This window comes from Pseudorasbora parva, chromosome 3 (genome assembly GCF_024679245.1).
Source record: "Pseudorasbora parva isolate DD20220531a chromosome 3, ASM2467924v1, whole genome shotgun sequence".
Taxonomy (NCBI): Eukaryota; Metazoa; Chordata; class Actinopteri; order Cypriniformes; family Gobionidae; genus Pseudorasbora; species Pseudorasbora parva.
The window spans coordinates 36,146,388-36,169,514 of record NC_090174.1 but is presented as its reverse complement, the minus strand read 5'-3'; the positions used below and the strand labels follow the sequence as shown (position 1 = coordinate 36,169,514).

The 23,127-nt window shown below is 37.7% G+C and overlaps 1 protein-coding gene across 2 annotated transcripts; it reads right to left on the bottom strand.

Moving 5' to 3' along the window:
- Positions 1-7,274: 7,274 nt before the first annotated feature.
- On the bottom strand, positions 7,275-21,579 carry zgc:63972 (protein CutA homolog). Of its 2 annotated transcripts, XM_067440140.1 has the most exons (6): positions 21,235-21,565; positions 19,727-19,875; positions 9,737-9,796; positions 9,463-9,508; positions 9,220-9,269; positions 7,275-7,930 (listed from the first exon to the last, which is right to left on the bottom strand). In XM_067440140.1, the coding sequence occupies exons 1-6, from the start codon at positions 21,325-21,327 to the stop codon at positions 7,828-7,830; spliced, it is 501 nt and encodes a 166-aa protein (XP_067296241.1). In that variant the 5' UTR covers positions 21,328-21,565; the 3' UTR covers positions 7,275-7,827. The 2 variants fall into 2 exon arrangements, with proteins under 2 accessions (XP_067296241.1, XP_067296242.1); XM_067440141.1 differs by lacking the exon at positions 9,737-9,796 and having other exon boundaries at positions 21,235-21,579.
- Positions 21,580-23,127: the final 1,548 nt, after the last annotated feature.

Here is a 23,127-nt window from a genome sequence, read left to right as displayed (position 1 = left end):
ATCTGAAAAAAGTACTTTGGACCACTGAGCAACAGTCCAGTGCTGCTTCTCTGTAGCTCAAAAGTGGCTTGACCTGGGCAATGCGGCACCTGTAGCCCATTTCCTGCACACGCCTGTGCACGGTGGCTCTGGATGTTTCTACTCCAGACTCAGTCCACTGCTTCCGCAGGTCCCCCAAGGTCTGGAATCGGTCCTTCTCCACAATCTTCCTCAGGGTCCGGTCACCTCTTCTCGTTGTGCAGCGTTTTTTGCCACACTTTTTCCTTCCCACTGAGGTGCCTTGATACAGCACTCTGGGAACAGCCTATTCGTTCAGCAATGTCATTCTGTGTCTTACCCTCTCGCTTGAGGGTGTCAATGATGGCCTTCTGGACAGGGTCGGGTCGGCAGTCTTACGCATGATTGCGGTTTTGAGTAATGAACCAGGCTGGGAGTTTTTTAAAGCCTCAGGAATCTTTTGCAGGTGTTTAGAGTTAATTAGTTGATTCAGATGATTAGGTTAATAGCTCGTTTAGAGAAACTTTTCATGATATGCTAATTTTTTGAGATAGGAATTTGGGGTTTTCATGAGCTGTATGCCAAAATCATCAGTATTAATACAATACAAAAGACCTGAAATATTTCAGGTGGTTTGCAATGAATCTAAAATATATGAAAGTTTAATTTTTATCATTACATTATGGAAAATAATGAACTTTTATCACAATATGCTAATTTTTTGAGAAGGACCTGTAAGGGCTAGAAACAAAATATTTTATATATATATATATATATATATATATATATATATATATATATATTTGTCGTGGTCAAAATTGTTGGTTCCCCTGGTAAATATGATCAAATATGGCTGTAAAAAATAAATCTGCATTGTTTATCCTTTTGGATCTTTTTTTAAAAAATTCACAAAAATCTAACCTTTCATTAAAGTAAAAGAATTGGGGGGTAAATCACATTACGAAATAAAAGCTTATCTCTAAAACACTTTGGCCACAATTGTTGGTACCCTTTTATTAAATACTTTTTGCAACCTCCTTTTCCCAAGATAACAGCTCTGCGTCTTCTTCTATAATGCCTGATGAGTTTGGAGAACACCTGAATAGAGATCAGAGACCATTCCTCCATACAGAACCTCTCCAGATCCTTCAGATTCACAGATCCACGCTGGTGCTTCTTCTCTTCAGTTCAGCCATACATCTTCTATAGGGTTCAAGGTAAAAAAACTGGGATGGTCATGGCAGAAGCTTCATGTTGTGCTCAGTGACATGTGTGTTGATTTTGATGTTTGTTTTGGATCGTTGTCCTGATGGGAGATCCAACCAAGGCCCATTATAAGTTTTCTAGCAGAATCCATCAGGTTTTGATTTTTCATCTTTTGGTATTTGCTAGAATCCATGATACCATGTATCTGAACAAGATGTCCAGGACCTCCAGCAAAAAAAAATAGGCCCACAACATTAAAGACCCATGGTATTTTTAGCCGTGGGCATGGGGTACAGTTTATCCCTGTTTGCACCAAACCCATCTGGTAGATTTGCTGCCAAAAAGCTATTTTATAGTTTCATCCTGACCACAGAACCCAGTCCCTTTCGACTTTCCAGTCGTGTCTGACATCTGAATGTGCTGGAGTTTGTTTCTGGATGAGCGAGGAGGATTTTTCTTGAATCCCTCCCAAACAACATGTGGTTATGTAGGGGTTGTTTGATTTTTTTTTTTAGGCTTTCTGATCCCAAGACTCAACTAATCTCTGCAATTCTTCATCTGTGATCCTTGGAGAGTCTTTGTGCACTCAAACGTTCCTCCTCGCCGTGCATTAGGACAATATACACACACGTCCTCTAAACTTATATCTGCCTTTCAGGCAGATTTGTAATATATTTAGTTAAATGGAGCTTCTTAATTATTGCCCTAATGGTGGAAATGGGGTTTTTAAATGCTTTAGCTATTTTCCTACAGCCACTTTCTATTTTGTTGTAGTGAACATCAGTTAGGGTGGCATTCCAGAGACCAGTTTATGGCAAGGCCCCTCCCTAACTACCGGTGTGGAAGAAGATGTGCCACACTATGATTCGACCCTTGGTGAATGAACATAAACAAATGTTCAGCAACATCAGATAAGATGCCAAGACAACTGCCAGACACCTCTTACATGGCAGGAAGGGGGGACCTTCTGCACCCACCACCACCAAAGAGAGGACTTCTCATTGGTCTACAAGTGGATTTTAACCACCAAACTCATTCCTAAGGTTTAGGCAAGTGCTGCCATAAAAATTCCTTCAGGACCTCCTGGAGGCAGCAGCAAAAGAGATGCCACAGAGGTCTATCTAAATCCATTCATACACATGTTTGGAGGTCTTAAATGTATATGAACTGCAACTCATCCACCTCATCTTCACACAAAGTACAGTTTATGTTAATGGTTATTGACTGTAAAAACAACAGTCCATGGGACAGGTCCATTAACAGATAAACGAATGCGTGGACGATGACTTAGCCGTTTCTTATTATGTTTGGTCTCTATCTGTTCCATATGATGCCTTTTATATTTTAAAAGAGGTTTGGTAAAGAAATAATGCATGGGTAAAACATTTAAGACACTGTTTTAACATGCCACTTTATGCTATGCAAATGAGTTCCACACTAGGGTGGGCAACACCGTGCCTACTTCAGAACCCAGTGGCCAATCACACTCCAGGACTGGAAAGGCGCCGGATTTCAATCTCCTCCCGGAAAGGGATAAATATGTCCCCCGGGTAGACACACCCTCGTTCTGCGTTTCTAACCCGATGGGGAAGGAGACACTAACAGACACACCACGTTCTGTTCTGCGTTTCTAACCCGATGGGGAAGGAGACACTAACAGACACACCATGTCCTGAGCTTCTGACCTGACGAGGAAAGAGACTACAAGACTGTGGAGGTGAAGCTTTTGCAAGCAAAACCTTTATATTGCTTTCGGCAAACTCTAGCTGGAAAAGGGCTCTCTCCTTGAGAGATCTTATCTGACCTTTACGACTCCTCCAGCAGCCCATCCAGTCCACCAAGGACCTCTGCATCGGCAGACATTGCCGGTCCCACACGGCTCCTCAGTGACGCAGCCAGCCTGCAAAGGACCCTGTGAAGATTCGACTCACCCAGCTGCCTGGTCCACGTTTAAGGACCCTCTTGGCGCAACCAGAGTTCTGCATCCTTCAGCCCAGCGTGGCAACGGCTACTCGCAACTCTGCGCCCTTCCCACTGCACGCTACCCGCATAACCAGTGGAAGACGCATCTACTGCCAGGACTGATCACCCGACTGTGTGGAACGTAAATATAAACTTACCAAACCTCTTTCTAGAGACCTTGGCATTAGTTTATACATGCAGCATATGTTTTCTAACCTGTTTAGATAACAGTTACTTGAGGTCAGGTTGTTACAAATAATAGGTTTATTATTTGTTTAATGATTTATTTATCACCATTTGCCAGAACCATTAGGTGGTTCCCATAAGAAGCATTCCCATACAATTCTCTTCCATTTCTGTTCAACAGCATTGCATTTATCCATTCTGTGTTCACATCATTTATTGGATTTATTGTTTCATTCATTAATTTTTGGTTATTAGTTTACTATCCTTTAGAAGTATATATCCATTTCTAGCATTATTAATCGTTGAAGTATTTACTCTTGCATATATTGTTAATAAATTTCATTCATTTTATTACACTGTGTCTTCTTTGTGTTGATGATCAAAGACTCTACTGGTTGTCCAGACTCACAAATCCTTCAGATAAATCAGCTGACCAACTCCCTCTAATTTACATTCATTCTGAATTACTGAAGTAATAGTATTCTTAGCTGGTGCCCCCGTATCAAAGGGGGGAGGGGTCATCTGATACACTCATAACCACACCTTAAGTGACACGTGATCTGAAAGTCATCGGTGAACTGAGTAAAAATCACTACATTGTGAAGCTCAACAATCTTTTGCTGCACATCAGAACTATATTCTTCAGTTTCACTCATTGTGATAAATGATTAAGGGAATTTGGCTTTTATGTCTCCTTTTATATTTATACTCCTGTTAAACAAGACATCCTAGCTGGACAATTTCATGTTCCTTGTCACCCTGGTATGCTAAAAAAAATATTTATGTTTAAAATATAAATTTTTTAAATATTTAAAATATTTATGTAAATATTAATGTAAATATAGCCTACTTTAGAGACATTTTACTCATTTAAAATTCTAGGGGTACCAACAATTGTGGCCAACGTGTTTTAGAGAAAAGCTTTTATTTCAAAATGTGATTTACCCCCGGTGTCAATTATTTTACTTAAATGAAAGGTTGGATTTTTGTGATTTCTTTAAAAAAAAAAAAGAAAGATCAAAAGGATAAACAATGCAGATTTTTTTTTTACAGCCATATTTGATCATATTTACCAGGGGTACCAACAATTTTGACCACGACTGTATATATGCTATAACCGACATTAAAAAATATTTAGATTTGTTATACAACGTTCAATGTACAAATAATTGTTCTGAATTTAGCTATTATCCATATCTGGTCACACAAATTGTTTCATGCTTCATTTTGCTGTTGGAATTACTGCAGCTGAATTACTACAGGCCTCAGTGGTGATGAAATGGTGATGGCAAGCAGTATCCATTCATGCCAATATAGTACAAATCAAATGTATCAATAGAACTATTTGGAACTTCCTGTCCGATTTTCCTTTGAGAAACCACCATCTAACACATGCAGCAGGCCAGTTGGATTGTCATTTGAAGTCATCAGTCATTATTAGTCTCTGCTGTTCTCCCTTCTGTTTTAACAATCTGCATATAATTATTTTGGACAAAAGCTGCTTCGTTTTTTCTTCCTCAATCTAAACCAGCAGAGCACATATGAACATTTGTGTATTTTTGAATACAGTTGTATGGACTTTTGCTAACTACTTTTATTTGAGTTAAATCAGAACTTCGGTTTAAAGGCTGGTTAGTTTTACAGCAAGTGTTAAGTAACAAATCAGCGTCTTACATCTCAACGCAGAGCTTGCAAAAATATTTATACCTGGCAGAGACTTGAATTCAAAGTAGTATCATCATAACCCCACTTTTTCCTGTACAATCCGCTTATTTATAAAACACCTTCAATGATTAAATCATTTTTAGTGCTTACAATGCTGATAAATAATGAAGTTAATTTTGATTATCTACAAGCTTTGTGCAATGCCCTATAGCTGAAAATCTGAGCTGCATTAAATACTAAAATATGGTAATGTTGATCTTAATGTCAAGTATGTATAAAAGGGAGTAACCTTATGAAATATGCTCTGTCAGCTTGAACAGTAGATGCTGTAATGGATGTTGTCTTTGATAAATGGTTTGACAATCAAACAGTATGAGCCATGAACACACTCTGTACATTGTTAGTTTGACATTAAAATGTAAGAGATAGTATAACAAAACAATTCATGAAGCAAAAGCAGTATGCCTTTGAGGGTTAGATGAGTGGTCAGATTAGTGACTTCATTATGACTGGATCTCACTAAATCCCACACATAAAAGCACTTCCTCGCATCTGCACTTCTATTGTGTTGCTACAGTGTGGACATAAACCTATTCAGCACAACAAAATTTCCTATTCAGCGACACACTGTGAAAATGTGTCCATTTTGAGTTTTAAATGTAGTGAGGGAACAGAAAGACTCAGATCTGCTCTTGACTGCTAAACCAATAGGACAAAATATTATTTTGTGTAGATTAAAATAAAAGCTTCTCGGTATAGTGTTTGCCTTTTTAGAAGCTCTTTAATATTTCAATCTCAAATATTACCACCTTTATTATCTGCTTAAAGACCCTTTCTTATCTTGTTTGTATATAAATTGTATATAAACCAAACTGATAATAAATGGATGACTGTAATATTTCTAATTGAAAGGAGTTGAATGTGTTACACAGCAACCATACATGCATTCTTAATGCTGACTTTCATGATTTTTGTTTAGTTGTGTGCGAGGGGGAAAAGCCTAAGTGCACAATTGGGAGCTTTACAGGGATAAAAATTTAACTTACCTTTTATATTTATTGTTAGCATGCTGTGATTAAGTGAAAATGCATTTATGCAGTTCCGGGAACCTCAATATTTACATTACATTGAGCAACATGAACAAAATTATTGTGACATACGTTGTAGCATATTTAACAATGTTAAATAGGCATGTAGTCAAAGTAAACAAGATACCACTCATTTATTTTGAAATAAATGCGCTAAAACATAAAACAAAAAACCTTAAATTCCGCACAATCACCACATTAAAACAACCAAACATTAGAAATAAGTTGTATAAATGACCATATTTTAACAAATGAATACATATTAGCTTATAATATAAGCTATAAGTTATACTCTTTATTATAAAGTTATTCATGTCAATAAAATGGTCAATAAATATGAACAGAGGCTCTTCAGTATTACACTCTAAAAAATTCTGGGTTAAAAACAACCCAATGTTGGGGCAAATATGGACTAACCCAGCAATTGGGTTGTCTTAAGCAAATATTAAACCCAACCGTAGGATTAAAACAACCCAATTGCTGGGTTAGTCCATATTTGACCCAACATTGGATTAAAATAACCCAGCATTTTTTAGAGTGTAGTGAAGTTTATATTATGCACAATGTCTTGGATCACTGAAACGGACCACAATAAAAATCTTATCCAGTTCTACCATGACAACTCTCAGAAAGATTTTAAGCATGGTAATGGATATGACAGTGTTAATGTATTTGGTCTTGGCGGAATAGATCTGCTACTCGGCTGCTGCTGTTGATTATTTCTGTTGTTGTAGATTATTGCTGCTGATGCAGAGCAAGTACAGTAACTTGCTTCTGCCGATGTATACACAGCACATTGCTGTGATTATATAATACATGCTGCTGTACAAATGATCAGTTGCATATATCAATTATCCCATAGCAGATCTATACAGGTGGAGCTGGGGAAGGTGGAGGGTTTTAGGCGAACTCTAAAAGCATGCTGCAAACTGCTATAGAGAATGGTAACTAGACATTAAAATGCTGGGCAGCAAGCACATTGGCTGCAGATACAACATGGACCAATCAGCTTGTGCCAAGTAGTTAACGTTGTGAATATTTTCATACTGCCCTCTCTAGAGTTTCATGACAGAACTAGGCATGCATGTAATTTAAAGCCTTAAAAATGTCAATTTTTTTTTGTTTTGGTTTTTTATTGGGGGGGGGGGGGGGGGGGGTCCCCAGGTCCCCAGGTCCCCAGGTCCCCATATTCTTTGTGTATTAAAAATTTTCCAAGCTACTTCTCAACTTTAAATATAAAAAATATAAATATTATTAATACAACATTTTTTCAACCTTTGCATTTCTTCTTTGCTCATGCTTGCTCTGTAATCTTTCTATCTAATAAACCTGGCATTGTACTACCCCTGGCCCTGTGACAAATAGCTTTTGGTCCTCTATTGTAAGTTGCACAGGATAAAAGCATGCGTGCGGGGCTGTAGCTAGGGTGTCCAATTGTTGCTGTGGGACCACAAGTCGCGTTTTGGGGTAGGGCGTCATTTACAACCTTCTTCCCTCTAGCGACAGCCCTGAATGCATGTAAATGTATTAAAAAAAAACTCATCAGACAAATCCCTGTACACACAAATCTTTTCAGCACATAATAGATCTTCATATTAATGGACAGTCATTCCTCTGCATGTACCAGGGCTCCCATTAACCTGAGAATTTGTGCTCACACTCCCACATCGCCTATATGTTTCTACATGCAGAGCTTCTCCATTGGATTGCAGACAGTGATGTATCAAATATCAATGACTGCATCTTCCATCCACTTCAAGTAGTGCTGGCTTCCATCATCAATAGGAAAACTGATGATTTCTGGAATGTCATATGGATGCACAGCTCTGAGGGAACACACAGAATTAAATTGAAATAACAGATTTGAAAATAATAATAATAATAAACATTAACATTTAAAGAACAAGGAAACATCTTTTCTTTCTACTCTACCATTTAAATGTTTTGGGTCAGCCAGTTTATTTTACTAAATTAATAATTTCATATAGTAATAATTAAATTGATTAAAAAAAACACATTTATAACATTACAAATAAGATTTAGCATCTTGAGCATTAAATCATCATATTAGAATGATTACTGAAGAATCATGTAACTGAAGACCAGAGTAATAATGCTGAAAATTCAGCTTAAAAATTAGAAAACAGCAAGGCACCCAATCCTAGCGATGGTTTAAAAATGCACAACACATGGTGTGCCGTTTGTGGGTTGTAGTGTATTGCATTACTAAAATTGTGTGAAAAAAAATGTGCTTCCTCTATTCATGAGGTTTTTTGTTTGCGTGTTTGTTTGATTGTTTTTTTTTTAGAAAGAGGAAAAATGTTAACATCCACAAAACAAAATGTTATCTTTATTGTTTTGAGTTCATAGAAGTATGCAATGGAACAGATTGTAGTCATGTATTTAATAAATTGATTCATTTATTTATATATATATCCATCCATTCATTTTTTTGTTTCTAAGATTAATGCATTGGTCGGTATATATATATATATATATATATATATATATATATATATATATATATATATATATATATATATATATATATATATATATATATATATATATATATATATATATATATATATATATATCTATTTTTTTTTTTTTTTTTTTTTTTTATGTATTTATCCATATTGGAACCTCCCTCATTCCTCCCTAATTTCTCTTATTTCTTCCTAAATTTTTAACTATTAATTGATACGCCCTCATGACGACAAATTTCACAATAATCTAGAATTTAAAAGACTTCAACAAGTGTCACGAAAGTGTATGAGGTAAGTGGTACATATCTTTAGGCCTGCTACTGGTACTATAAACGGAGCAGATCTACACAGTTTCCTTCAGACTGAGATGGTCTGTTGACATGGAAATTGTTATACCATTTGAGAAAGCCTCATTTAAAAATTGCTCAACTTGTTTGATGATAATGCTAATTTGATTTTGAACCCTAAACCAATGAAGCATGTGAAAAACAACATGCACTGTACATCATATACAACTATAATGAACTGAAATATTCAAACATTTAAGCATGCGTGTCTGTTTAAATGTTTATCATGACTGGTGTGCAAATATCTTGGGTCAAAATTTACAAGTTTAAACAACTTACTTTACATAAGCCACAAGTCTCTGCACCAGAGATGTTCTTGTCCTCACAAGCTGTTAAAGAAATGACACATTTACTATAGGTCATTTTTAAAAAATTTGATAATCATATAGGAGATCAATTTGTATACAACATGATATATAGAACCTTTGTGTACACTTTATAACTTTGCATAAAAACATGAACACATTTCAAAAATATTTGATTTGATGGATTAATTTAGAAGTTTTAATAAATATAACACACCAGGAGTATTTCTGAAGCATCCCGAATCTCTCCTTTCCAGTAGTACCTGGAAAAAACCCCCCAAAAAACAATAGATATTTTTGATCAATGACATTTTATAAACGCATACATTTAATACTTATTGGATCTCATTTAGTCTTACAAGATTTAAAAAATATATATTTGAAACTAAACCATTACAAGTTTATTATATTTCAATTTATTATCTCTATGAGCTGTGGTGTTTTGGGTTCAGAGCTCATAGTGGGTTAAAGGTTAAACTCGTTGGGCTTACATAGTGGTAGTGCGAGGAAATATATTCACACATGCGGCCAGCTTTTTCTCCATGATACCCCTAACAGAAAGAAGAGATCGAGAATTTAGCTTCTCTGCATTTGCATACAACATCACAAGTCAAAAGGACGTTTCACACTGCAAGTGTGAACAGCGAGCTTCAATTTTCATATAGTGCTAAAGCATATATTGACCTACTTGTCTGAGTATTAGGCCTACATAATAAACTAAGAGAAAGTTTATTATATTTTCAGGTACAATTAAAAAAAAATATATATAATCATAATACACTGAAAAAAACAATAAGTAGCATTTACTAAATTTTTATTTAGCAAGTTTTTGCACAAATGTTTATCTACTTTTAACTAAGCTGAGAAAAATTTACAAAGTGCACAAGTACATATAACTTGGCCTGTTAAATTTTATTGAGTAATTTTTACTTACAAATTTGATGTAGTTAAAATTGGGATAGGTAGGACTGATCTAAAACACTTTTGTCCAAATTTGTTTAAACTTTCTTTATATGTCAATACATAATTAAATTGTAAGTACTCTGAAAAGGAGAGTATAAAAATCGAGTGACTCTAGACTTTATAATATGCAATAAACACCGCTCATTATTTTCGTTCGGGACGAAACGAATGATTGGCTTGGGCGACTGTCATTCTCTCTCGCTACCATGTCGACCACCGCTTTCGCTTCAGGATCTGCCCACATGCGCGCGCTCGTTTGATTTGAGCAGTTCAAGAGGCAAGAAACCTAGGCAAAATAATGGCAGAGAAAGAGCATTCAAACTTCACAGTCAGCGAAGGCAAACAATGCAAAAAAGGAAGACAGTACGAGAAAAGGCAATGCACAGAAAGTCTTTGGATAAACAAAAAAATAAATAAATCAAACGCGAGTAAATATCTGCGTGTCTTTTCAACGATGGTGAGAACTGAGGGACCTAAAAAACGACTCATTGCTGGCTGTATTTCTGCTGGACAGCTTTCATTTTGATTATACATTTTTTTTGGTTTATGTTTTCATGAAGCATGCATCAAGAGCACATGAAGCTGCCTAATATAGCTAACATAACATTAATTAGCATAAAGTTACAATGTTATACACTTAGCCATTAGTAGAGATGATAAATACTCAATATGTTTAGCTCAAGTTGATCGCTGTTGTGTTGAATTTCGCAAAATTTAACTTTAGATAACAAAATGCATGTGTAAAAGCTAGTACACCGCATCCGGGAACTTTTTTTTAGAACTAAGTTAGCTTTAGCTGCTACTAATCAACAATGCTTTCATCATGGAAACTCTTACATGCAAAACACAGTATATGTTATGAATCTTACACGAAATTCATCTTCATTACAGTATAACTGATGATATTGGAAAAACATGATGCTACCCGTTAACGTTAGCTCGTTACCAAATCAAACAAAAATATATTTTAAACTTTACCAGTACCATTATTTTAGCCTGATAGTGAGTACTAAAAGACATCTTCTGTGTTTATATTCATACTGATAAAGTTCGATTTTTTTATTCCATGTGATTCTGACATGATGTCACTACATGCACACTGCTCATCTGAGGTAAATAATGCGTCTTCCAGCTGAGCGGCCGGTGTAGCCCGTTCATGTATTTTGGGGGCGTGGCTTTGGAAAGAGCCCAGAAGGGAGAAGGTGGAGTGAATGGAAATAATGAGCTGTCTTTAAAACAGTCGTGAGAGGTCTACAGACACTCATTTCTTATATATTTCTTTCAGAGTACTTACATTTGAATTATGTATTGATATATAAAGAAAGTTTAAACAAATTTGGAAAAAAGGTTTTTTAACCAATTCCTACCCATCCTACCTTTAATACTCCAGAGTTTTCACTTTTACAAGATTATTCTAAGCAAAATATGCATAATTTTTCCTGTTTTATTTACTTTGCTATAAAATCATTTTTTACAGTGTACTTTTACCCAAACTGAATAATTAAAACAAGTTGAAATGGGTACATCTTCAACAAACATTGTTTTATTCTTCCTCTTCACTCACTCTAAATAATGCTGGGTTAAAAACAACTCAAGTTGGGTTGAAAATGGATAAACCCAGAAATTGGGTTGTTTGAATGAGTCCATTTACTGGGTTCAAACAACCCAATTTCTGGGTTTGTCCATTTTCAACCCAACTGAGTTATTTTTAACCCAGAATACTTTGTGCTGTTGCTCACACGACGCTCCTGCTTGACGGTGCGGATCGACTTTATCGTCACGACTGAAGCGTGGTGCTGCGATGTATTTCTGAAAGTTACCGCTATGGGCGTGTTTTTGAGCCAGTGGAGAATGTTGTGTTTTATACCCGTGAGAGACTTCCCCCAGTCTCCATGTGGTCTACTTCTATTGAATAGTTGCGTTGCTTGCGTTCAACATATTCAATTGAGGGTGACGGTATATGGATACACTTTTGCGACACGACATAAGTGTGGTGTTGTGATGCTTCCTTCATTTGTACATTAATGGGCGTCCCTGAACCGCTATGGGCGAATGCCCGACAACATACAAATGAGGGAAGCATCAAGGGTGCGGATCTAGCCTGGGAAAACCCAGACAACTTCCAGCAAATTTAGTTTTGCTCTGTAAGCAGTCTGGCACAGAGCTCATTCAAACCCATTTGTAATCTGTCAAAATCGCAACACCAATCAGAACGTCAGGGCTGGCTTTACATGATGATGACAGCACAGTGACGCTGTGGAATATAACTCGTTTGAATCAGCTATCGCATCTGTTAAACGATTTAAGCTTTTCCTTTTCTTTAAAACCAGAGCAAAGAAGAACACTCGGCTACCAGATGTGGATTACACCGGCTCCTTTGATGGGGAGTGTGATCATGTGCTAACACCACACAGCAGCTCTGGATATGGCCTTTCTGAGATTATTTCCTCAGACTAGATCTGGTAATCATGTAAAAAATATAAATAATTGTAACTAAATAACTAGCATAACTATGCTCAAGTCTGAAAATGTTCTAACACATCGGAAATGACTTAATTTGAATAAAGTTCGTGAGACAATTTTCCCAAGACTTAAAATATTGCAAATCGCGTTCTAATTGCAATACAAATGCCTTACAACGGGGGCGAATGCGTTCAGAGCTCGATGTTTTCTGTTCGACCGTCAATCCGAGATGTTTCTGTCGGTCTGAGATGCTACTACGTTTTCCAAATTTTGCAAAAATGTTGATGGAGTGGCGGTGGACACAAGCTATTATCATATTTCTTTTACAACAACAGCAAGTCATCAGATGCCATTCCATTCCAACATTTTCCTCAAAATCACAAACAGAGAATTGCTGTCTGAGATGTTTCTCCGTCGCGCACACGTCATCGTCCGTTGGTGACGCCCCTTTAGAAATAATTTGTCTATGAAGCTTTGCCGGACTATAACTCAGTTACTACTACTGAGAATGGTCTGGTTTTAACCAGGCTAGTGCGGTTCCACTTGTCCATGCGATACTTCTGTCGCGCCTCACTACTTTATTCCTATGGGTTAATGTCAAGCGACTTTAAAGGGATACTTCACCGCTTTTTCATATTAAACTATGTTATTCCCTTAACTAAAACCCCATTATTCCCTTAACTAAAACCCCATGGACATCGGCGTTCCGAGCTTGGGACGGACTTGATAATAGCGTTTAATTTTATCACTCAAAAAAAAGCCAACCTGCTGCTGCTTTGCTTTTAGAGGGAAAAGCTGCCCATAACTGCTTGTCTAGGATATAATATCCTCAAAATCCTCTGTAAGAATTCAGCATATTAGCGAAAAGGAGATAGCAAATGATCCAGTGTGTATCTGTATTTGCCCTCAAAATTATTGCAAATTATTACATTTCCAACGTGTTTTCACTTCGGTGAGTAATGTAGCCAATCACAGACATTTTTGTAGATATCTACAACAGAATTGGTCAATCACAGGAGTTGAACTTGGAATCCACTCATCACTGTGTTTGATCAATGCTCTTCTGGAAACAGCATATACGATATGTAAGGGATAATGTACACCCAGCAGGTTGTTATCGCAGAATAAACCCCGACAGAGTGATCAGGACCCCGACGCGAAGTGAAGAAAAACAGTTCCAACCTGATTTAGGCCTTTATCTATTGCTGAAGATTTGCCATATGCCCTTGCTAAATGTTGAAAACGAATGCTGAAAGGGTTAGTTCACCCAAAAATGAAACCAAGCCTATGATTTACTCACCCTTCTTTCAGACAAATACAATCGGAGTTATTTTTAAAAATTCCAGGCTAACGTTAATCCCAGCAGTAGTTGTAGTTGTGTTTGAAGTCCATAAAAAATGCAGCTGTCCGTCAAATAACGTGCTCCACGCGACTCCGATGGGTTAATAGAGCCTTCTGATTCGAACCGATGCGTTTGTGTAAGAAAAATATCCACATTTAAAACTTTATAAAGGAACCCCGCCTTGAACTCTTCCATTGTAACCCACGGCTGTTTAAGCCACAAGATGGCGTCAGCGTTAAGCATAGAAGTAGTACCGGTCAAGATAACTCGTAGTACCCGGATGAGCGGGTGTTTTTTGTGAATAACATACCGCTGAAATGCGCGATTGACCAATCAGAATCAAGTATTTCACAGAGCCGTGTAATAAATAAGATATATTGCATGCGGAGATATTCATAAAACAAAATATTCCATGGGCTCTTACATTTTTGTGAAAATAGTCAAAAACCCTGGTGGTGGCTGACAACTTTTTTTTCTTAATGCTGGCAGGGAAAGAGTAAAAAAAAAATTTATGTTGGTGGGGTTGCCTCTGAAATGTGTACTAGATTCTGTGTTATGTTTGACTGTGGTATGTTTGCCAGCACATTGTTTGCCTTTTAGTGGTTTGGCTACTTCACACAGCTGTGCTGCCATCGCTTAGCCAATTGTACTTGCTGCCTGTCCCCTTTCCTAATGCATCTGCCATTACCTCATACTATTTACCCTACTACCTTGTGCTAACCGTCCACCTTTTCCATTATATTCTCTTAATCAATTAAATACCTTTCCTACATTTTAAAGCATTATCCCACACTCAAGACTTTCTGCACTTCTCAAAGTTGTCATTTTTGTGTGGCCATGCTTTATTAAAATCAACTGGATTGATTTTTACTCCTGGATCATGAAAAAAGCAAACAACCTCACACTTGTGGGGTTCTGAAACAAGAACTGCTTGGATGATCTTACAAATGTGAAGTGCACTCTAATTACTTAACCACTGTAAAGTGCTCTTTAACAAGGGTATAATGGCTAAATAAATCCTAATGCAGCTGAGAGGGAATATGGAATCTCAGGTTAAGATACTCTAAAATATGAATCATGGTCAGGGTTTGCAAGTTCTGCAAAAACAATTTTGGTAATCCTTGTGGTATGGAAGACAATGCTTTTTTTTTAAAACATAGTTTTTTGTAATAATTTCTGTGTCCAGACAGGACTGTATGATGAGCGTATTTACATGCACACTTAAGCCGGGTAACTAAACATGATCTGCAAGACTCGGGCTTTATTAGTGGTGTTCATTGATTCAAGTAAATGTTTTGACATTTGGGTATAAAGCGTTTTAATTCTACAATGCATGGTGTAAAAACCCTACACGGTAAAAAGAAAATGGACGCATTCTCCATTCCCTTCCGCTGAAGTTTTTGAATTTGAAGCCTCCGGAGGTCCCAATATAGTGCCGACACCTTGTGCAGATTTGGAGCAGATTCTGCGCAGTAGGCGTGATATTTTTTCAAACCAGTTCAGCGTAAATCCCGCCCTGGAGCCGATTCTTAAGATTTCATTGGCATTTCACACATTTAACAATAATGATTGCTTTTACCCAACCCTGATCCCTAAACCTACCCGTCACTGTTACCTCAGCAAATGAAATTGGGGTCAGGGTGGTATATCCGCTGAACTGGTTTTGAAAGAAAAAAAAAGAAAAAAGAAAAAAAAAATCACGTGCGCAATAGTGATCTCGGGACCAGAGTCTGCGCGTAGAGAGCAGGAAGTAGAGGCGCAATATCAAAAGCCCACCCACACTCTCACAGATGCAGAACATTCTAATTAGGAAAATACGGTTAAATAATCCACGCAGTTGTCAGTACACGTCAGGCTTTTCTTGCAATATTTTTGCCGCCAGTCATGCGTACAAAGCGCTTTCAAACCCTGACACGCAAGCAGTTGCCATGGTAACGAACAACAATGCCGTGACATGTTGGCGTATATAGTCTAACTTTTATTTGAGGAAATCTGCTTATAATAGGCTATTAGGTTTGAACTTATTGGTCCTTTGCTACCTATTGATTCAATTAATTTGAATAAAAATACATCACATGTATCTGATCTGTGTTTAGTGGCATTCAGATTTGACTGTTTATAGATTAGGTTAGTGGTCTCATTCTCTCTTTGCTTCGCTAGTATGGTCAATATCAGGAGTTAAGACAGCGGTCCAGCATTTTTCAAATATTGCCAGGGGGTGGAGTTAGGCTGTGAACAGGGGTTTAGTTACCCTTTAAGCCGATTATACTTGAGCCGACAGGTTTGGTCAATTTCACACAACATTTAAACACATAAACCCAGTTCTGTCTGCTTATGAAGTGTGCATGTGTGATATGAAATAGGAAAGTATGGAAGCTTGTTTCAGCCACGGAATAAAATATGTAATAATGACTTTTTTCTCTCACAATTTGGACATGGTCATTCATTCAAACTCACAATTCTGACATTTTTCTCAGAATTGCATAATGTAAACTCACAATTGCACAAAAAAAAATCAGAATTATGAGATAAAGGTTGCAATTACCTTTATTTTTATTGCGAGGCAGTAACAAGCCTCCATAGGAAAGCGTCCTTACTGTGGATTTAAGCACATGGAGTGAGCGTTTCATGGTAAAGAAAGGGAAGGACTCTTTCTTGACCCAGCAAATTATAAAAATGTGTTCTCATCTTGGTACAGTCAAAATACTGCTTATGTATTTAACATCACATCTTACATAACAATTGAAATAGTTGGAATTAGATACACAAATGATTAGATTGTGTCACTACTGGGGAATAACTAGATTTTTTAAAATAAAGTCTTGCAAGCACAATTTACTTGAGTTGCTGGGTTATTTGTTTGCAAGTAGACCAGGACAATGGATTAATTCAATAAGCTGAATTGTGGGCGTTATTTGCATATTGGAATGTAAACATGTTCAGTATTGCATAATACATTTTATAACTAACAGTTTGTGGTCTAGCGACTTCCCAGAGGCAATTCAAACTCTATGGGTAAACCTGATTTCATAATATCAGCACATAACCACAATTGCGACACTGACACCCACGTATGAGGATTGAGGACTCCAAAGAAAATGTACCCTTTCAAGGTCGGTTCTCTCGAAACTCCCATTCTCCTAGAATACTGAAGTCCTATTGAATGGTGGCGTGTACATCACGCCGGCCAATGACTGCTATAGAAGCTTCCGCTAACGTCATTGCATTAGAATCTTTTGAATGAGAGAACGAGCGTAATATAATACAGCAACTTATGCAATTTCTCATTCCCTCTTCTCAGAGAACCAGGTTACTTTGAGTAACCAGAGACGTTCCCTTTCGAGGTCGGTTCCCTCAGCGTTGTGTCATTGATAGCGCTATGGGGACCATATAACATCACACCGTGTTACTAGTGAAGTAGCTGAGGCTGACCATGGACCAACAAACTTTAATTTAGCTCATGTCAGATGAAGGAACAAACTTAGCGACATAATGTAAAGGAATATAACATTGCAAAATGCAAAACCATACATACCAGACGGTGAATATAAGAACATAAATCACTATTCCTAAAAATGTGATTGACTGACTGAGTTGTAAAATGCTACTCTGCACATTGACAGAAAGCCATAGGCACTGCAAATGGTGAAGTTTAGAAGCTTTGGTTTGTGACTGTTTAGCACATTCTCGGAATGGGTCAGAATTAGCCAGCCGTCAAGATAGTTCAGGATATGCATTCTGCTCAGTTTCCGAGTGCACATTGCAGCACCCACGCATTGAGTGAACTTTCATGGTGCCAATGTCAGGCCGAACGGTAGAACCAGAAACTGATAGGCCGCGCCCTCAAAGGCGAATCTCATAAAGTGCTAAATGTATACCAGAAACAATCCATGGACCGAATGTGCAGGAGAATTTGTTTTACTGTAATCAATTTGAATTTGAACCATGAACACGGTACAAAGGTCTCAAATTTAAAAAAAGGTTGAAGGCTGCCATCCATCCTGCCACTCATTCTATCCTAGGGAGGCATCACCTCTATTGTGCACTTCTCTAATAATGCGTGCATCTCTGTGCATAAGATCAGAGAATCTTGTGGCAGAGCAGTAGACATCATGCCGCTGAAGTGAAAACATTTGCCAAGCTGGTGCATAGTTTGACGAGTTCTGCAGCAGTTCGTCGTCCTCCGCGGCTGCCACGCGCTCAATCGCCACACTATGGAACGGCTTTGATTCTAGGACAGGGTTCTGTGACCAATCCTCTCTCTCCGAGGCTGTAGTCAACATGTCATCATTGTCATCCTCCGAACGGAGAGAGTCTTCGGCATAAGTAATAGGGGGCTTAGGTTGGGTGCAAGGCATGCGGGAGCAGGGCTGATGTGAGCTCATATTCTGAGAAAGCAGACAACACATTCGTGGCCATTTTATCACTAAGGATGTTGGCTATACAGAGGCTAAGGGTCCTAACCAAGCAGCAACCCAGTTTCTCTTGAAGCCGGAAGTAACTTAAACTGCAATTCCTCAACTGGATCCAGAAGGGAGCAGAATCTCATTGAGCCCCATGTTAAAATGCCCAACTTTACAGCAGAAAAAACAACAACATATTTACAGCCTGGTACAAATTGTGGTTTTGGTCTATACGGCTAATTTTGACCTTCATGACAACTGTGAGGGAGGTGTTTTTTATTATAACTCATTTGTTTACATTATATAAAGCCTTAAAGTTCTGCATAATTAAGGGCGTGGCCACTTTGAGTGACAGGTGGATAGCCATTTATCTGCTGTCTGTTAGTCATGTGTTACCTCAGCTCCACCCACATCCCACCTCTTTGCCCATTTTCTGTTATCCGGGCGTGACCATAGACTGTAAAAAAATATGGACGTAGTGTCCTTGACGTCACCCATAGGATTCCGATAAGCCGTTCTGAAGCTTAAAGTATGGCCGAGCTGGGCGTTGCCATCTTGTGAGCGAGTCACCGCGTGTCACTCCCGGATAACAGAAAATGGGCAAAAAGGCGGGATGTGCGCGGAGCTGAGGTGACGCAATAACTACAGACGGCGGATAAATGGCTATACACTTGTAACCACGCCCTTAATTATGCAGAACCTTAAGGCTTTATATAACGTAAACGAATGAGTTATAAAAAAATTCACCCCCCTCAGAGTTGTCATGAAGATCAAAATTAGCCTTATAAGCCAAAACCACAATTTGTACCAGGCTGTAAACATGTTTTTTTCTGCTTTAAAGTTGAGAATTTTAACATGGGGCTCAATGAGATTCTGCTCCCTTCTGGAGCCTGTCCCTAGTGGCCAGTTGAGGAATTGCAGTTTACATTACTTCCGTATTGGCTTCAAGAGAGATCGCGGGAGGTTGCCGCTTGGGCGTGACACGCGATGATGCATTGCAAAGATGGCCACGGCCATCTCGTCTCTACTTTACGCTTCAAAACTGCTCTTCAGAATCCTATGGGTGAAGTCACAGACACTACGTCCATATTTTTTTACAGTCTATGGTCCTAACGCTCATCTCCTCTTAGTGGAGGAAACCAGACCCTTCCATTGTCATTTTGATATTTACAAATATCTTTACATATGTAGATATTTACATTTAGATATGTCTGGCAATCGTCTATACATGATACTATCGCATATCGACAACAATTTAACGCTCTATATTTCATGTTTTTGAACATGACTGCATGAGTGGTTTTCTGTACCTGCCAATATCTCTTGCAGTTTGCTCCGTAGGACAGTTGACAAGCAGCACAGAATGATATCCAGCCACATAGCTCCCTGTGATAGCAGAATGAATCTGAACACTCAGTGTCTTCAGCACAGGGTACAGGGTGAGGGTCAGGACTAGAATCTACACACACACACACACACACACACACACACACACACACACACACACACACACACACACACACACACACACACACACACACACAAAGGGGAATGCATTTAGAGAAAAGCATTAGAGAGAAGAGAATAGCATTAATACAGCTAAGCATGATGTACAATACTAAAATCATCTAATCAAATGACATGGATTTTCTAGAATGTATGTAAATAATGTATCTTTTCGTGTTATTTTCAAAGTGCAGATGAATGAAATGCAACAGGGAATGCATACAAGAGTTGATCTGAGAAAGGGCTACACTCAAAGGTTTTTACTAAACATTTTAGGACAACAACATCAGGACAACGATCCAAAGTTAAACATCTGAATATGTGTTAACAACAGTGCAATTGGAACAAACTACTGTTCTTTTGGAAATACTGAAGATACGTTTAGCATTATTATACTGCTTTTTAGTAATTTTGGATAGTATTAATCAACTCAATTTTCATTTATGCAACAGTATTTATAAGAATTTTGAGGTATGTAAATACTTTACTCAGAATATCCTATACTCTAACTGGACTTTATTCATCTTTATCTGTGCATGTGGCAACAGATACAGGCAATTCTGGGTTATATTAGATGAATAGTTAAGCTATTATTAATGGATTAAAATAGCTAGTTCACATAACTGGCAAGAGCTATCATCTCCAGTACTTGCATAAAAAACAATTAAACGTAAGTTAGTTAATTCCTATTATATAAACAGTTGTGGATCATTTTAAACAGCTTTTTAGAATAAACACTTAGAGCAAAAGTAACACAGGCTACAATACTTTGCACGCGCTCGTCAACTTCTGTTATTCATTTGAGGACCGCAAGGAAACAGCTGATCTCGAAGATTTACAGCTGAATGCACAATCGCATCTTTCAATGCCACAGAGGGCCTTAAACATGCATTTATTGTGTTCGATGTGAAAAGAACAGTGAGGGATTATCCTGCGATGACCTGATACAGATTATAGTTGCCACAACAATGCAGGACGCATGCTCAGCTCAATTGAGGAAACAAGTTCAGTTGGTATTATTTAAATAGTTTCACAAACTCAACATTTCTCACACACAAAAAAATTGTTGTATGACAGAGATATTTGAGCAGAAACAATTTAGTTCACATCAGCTCTTTTTTCTCTCAGAATTTCACGTGAGGTCTTAAGATTTAATAGTTTTAAACTAATGATTAACTCGCAGGGCAGGTAACGTATTCAGCTCAACAAGTTTACAAGGCTAAACAGTCTGCTGCGTTCAACTTGCCAAGCACGTTTGCTCCAGTCTTTCAATATAAATGTCACGTATCAAGATAAATAAAACTGGATTTACCACGCAAAAGACCACAAATCCCGATCGAGGGACAGCTGAAGACATTGTGTCCTTGGGATAGCGCTGGTAGCAATCCGGTTTGTTCTCTTGCATATTTACATAACAACAGTTGAAGTTACATCGTCAGTGAAGTGTAGGCTTCTGTGCGCAAATCAGCTCGTCAGGTGTTTGGCAAGTTCATCCCAATAACGCAGTTCGTCGGACAGTTTGGATAGTCTGGGCATATCCCAAAGCGGCTGCGTGTCGCTCTTGATGCTGATTGAGTGACGCTCATATCCGGATACCCAGGCTTCCAATCAAGAGCGGTGCGCGGGTCTCATCATAAGAGGATTGAAAACCTAATAAACTTAAGTGCTGCTTCTGACCGTTTGTAGTTTGTTCTGTGCTACAGACATGTCACTATGCGAAATGCAAGTTTACAAAACTTCGATATTGCCCTACATCCTATAGGTGAGGTTATATACATAGGTGCGGTAATTTTTTGTACTCACTGCAACAAACAAGCTAACTAGGTCATTGTGGGTTTTCCGCTAAAAAAAGAAAATACACTTTTCGGAGAAATATAAACGATTATCTATTTAGTCCTGTTAATTCATTGTGGGGTTTTTTTTTCTGACGTTGAAAAAACTAAGGCGGGCATGCTAAAACCTCATGGACCTGACAGACACAGCAAACTTTCTACGTGTAAGCGTTGACGATTTTAGGTCTGCTTATTTTGTATTCAAAAAGTTCGCCACAGTGGAGTGATTATTACAAGGAAGTCAGATATGTGCTCTGAGAAAATCCCCGTGAACGAACCTCCTGCAGCAACCTCTAGATGTCGCAATTGTGTTTTGGAAATATGGTTTTTAGCCTTTTACAGTCTATGGGTTTCTGGTCTATCAATCTTTTTCTTTCTTTCTGTCTTCTATGCAGAGAGAACATACATAGACCTACTCACAAAACAATTGCCAATTCATTTTTTAACTATTAATAAAAAAGCTAGTCCAATCAGCATCAGAGAGGTTGAAATAAATAAATTGCACTCTATAAAAAGTACCAAAATAATCAAATTGGATATTAAGACTTTTATTTAATCTACATGTGGATACTTTTGGAAGTCCATCAACTGAGGAAAATGCTGTCATATATATTGCAGTTGCAGTCTATGCCTGTTAAACAGTGATAACTTCAGCAATATGAAATAAAAAAGACCCATGATGTACAGTAGGGACTTGTTTGATTTTTATTCAGTTATATTCCACTGCCAGTCAGACATTATAAGCCGTATTTCCACGGTCTGGCCAGTGCAAGCGAGGCCTATAGACAATTTCATGTTCCCAGTGAGTCTAATGTATAAATCAAAATGATAAACAATGCAGATTTATTTTGCTTTGTTTTATATCCATAATTTAGTCATAATTTTACCAAGGGGGCCATTAATTCTGATCACAACTATATGTGAAATTATGATAAATATCAGTTCATAGTCGGATATCAGTCATTTATCACAATGAGTTAAACAAAAGAATATAGTTCTGATGCGCAGCAAAAGATTCACAAAATAGAAAGTGACTGAGAAAATAGATAAAGCATTGGAAAAAAAACAAAGAAAAACAACAACAACAACAACAACAACAACAACAACAACAACAAATGTTACACAATCAGGGCAATAATTAAGAAGTTCCAAACAAGATGTTCAAATCTGTCTGGAAAAGGACATGTGTCTACATCGTCCTAATGCACGTTGAGGAGGAGAGAATGAGTGGCCAAAGACTCTTCAAGGATCACAGATGGATATTTGCAGAGAGACTTGGGTTCAGAAAGACTAAAAAAATTATCAAACAGCACCTACATCACCACAAGTTGTTTGGGACGGTTTCAAGAAAAATCCTCAAAAAACTTCAGAAT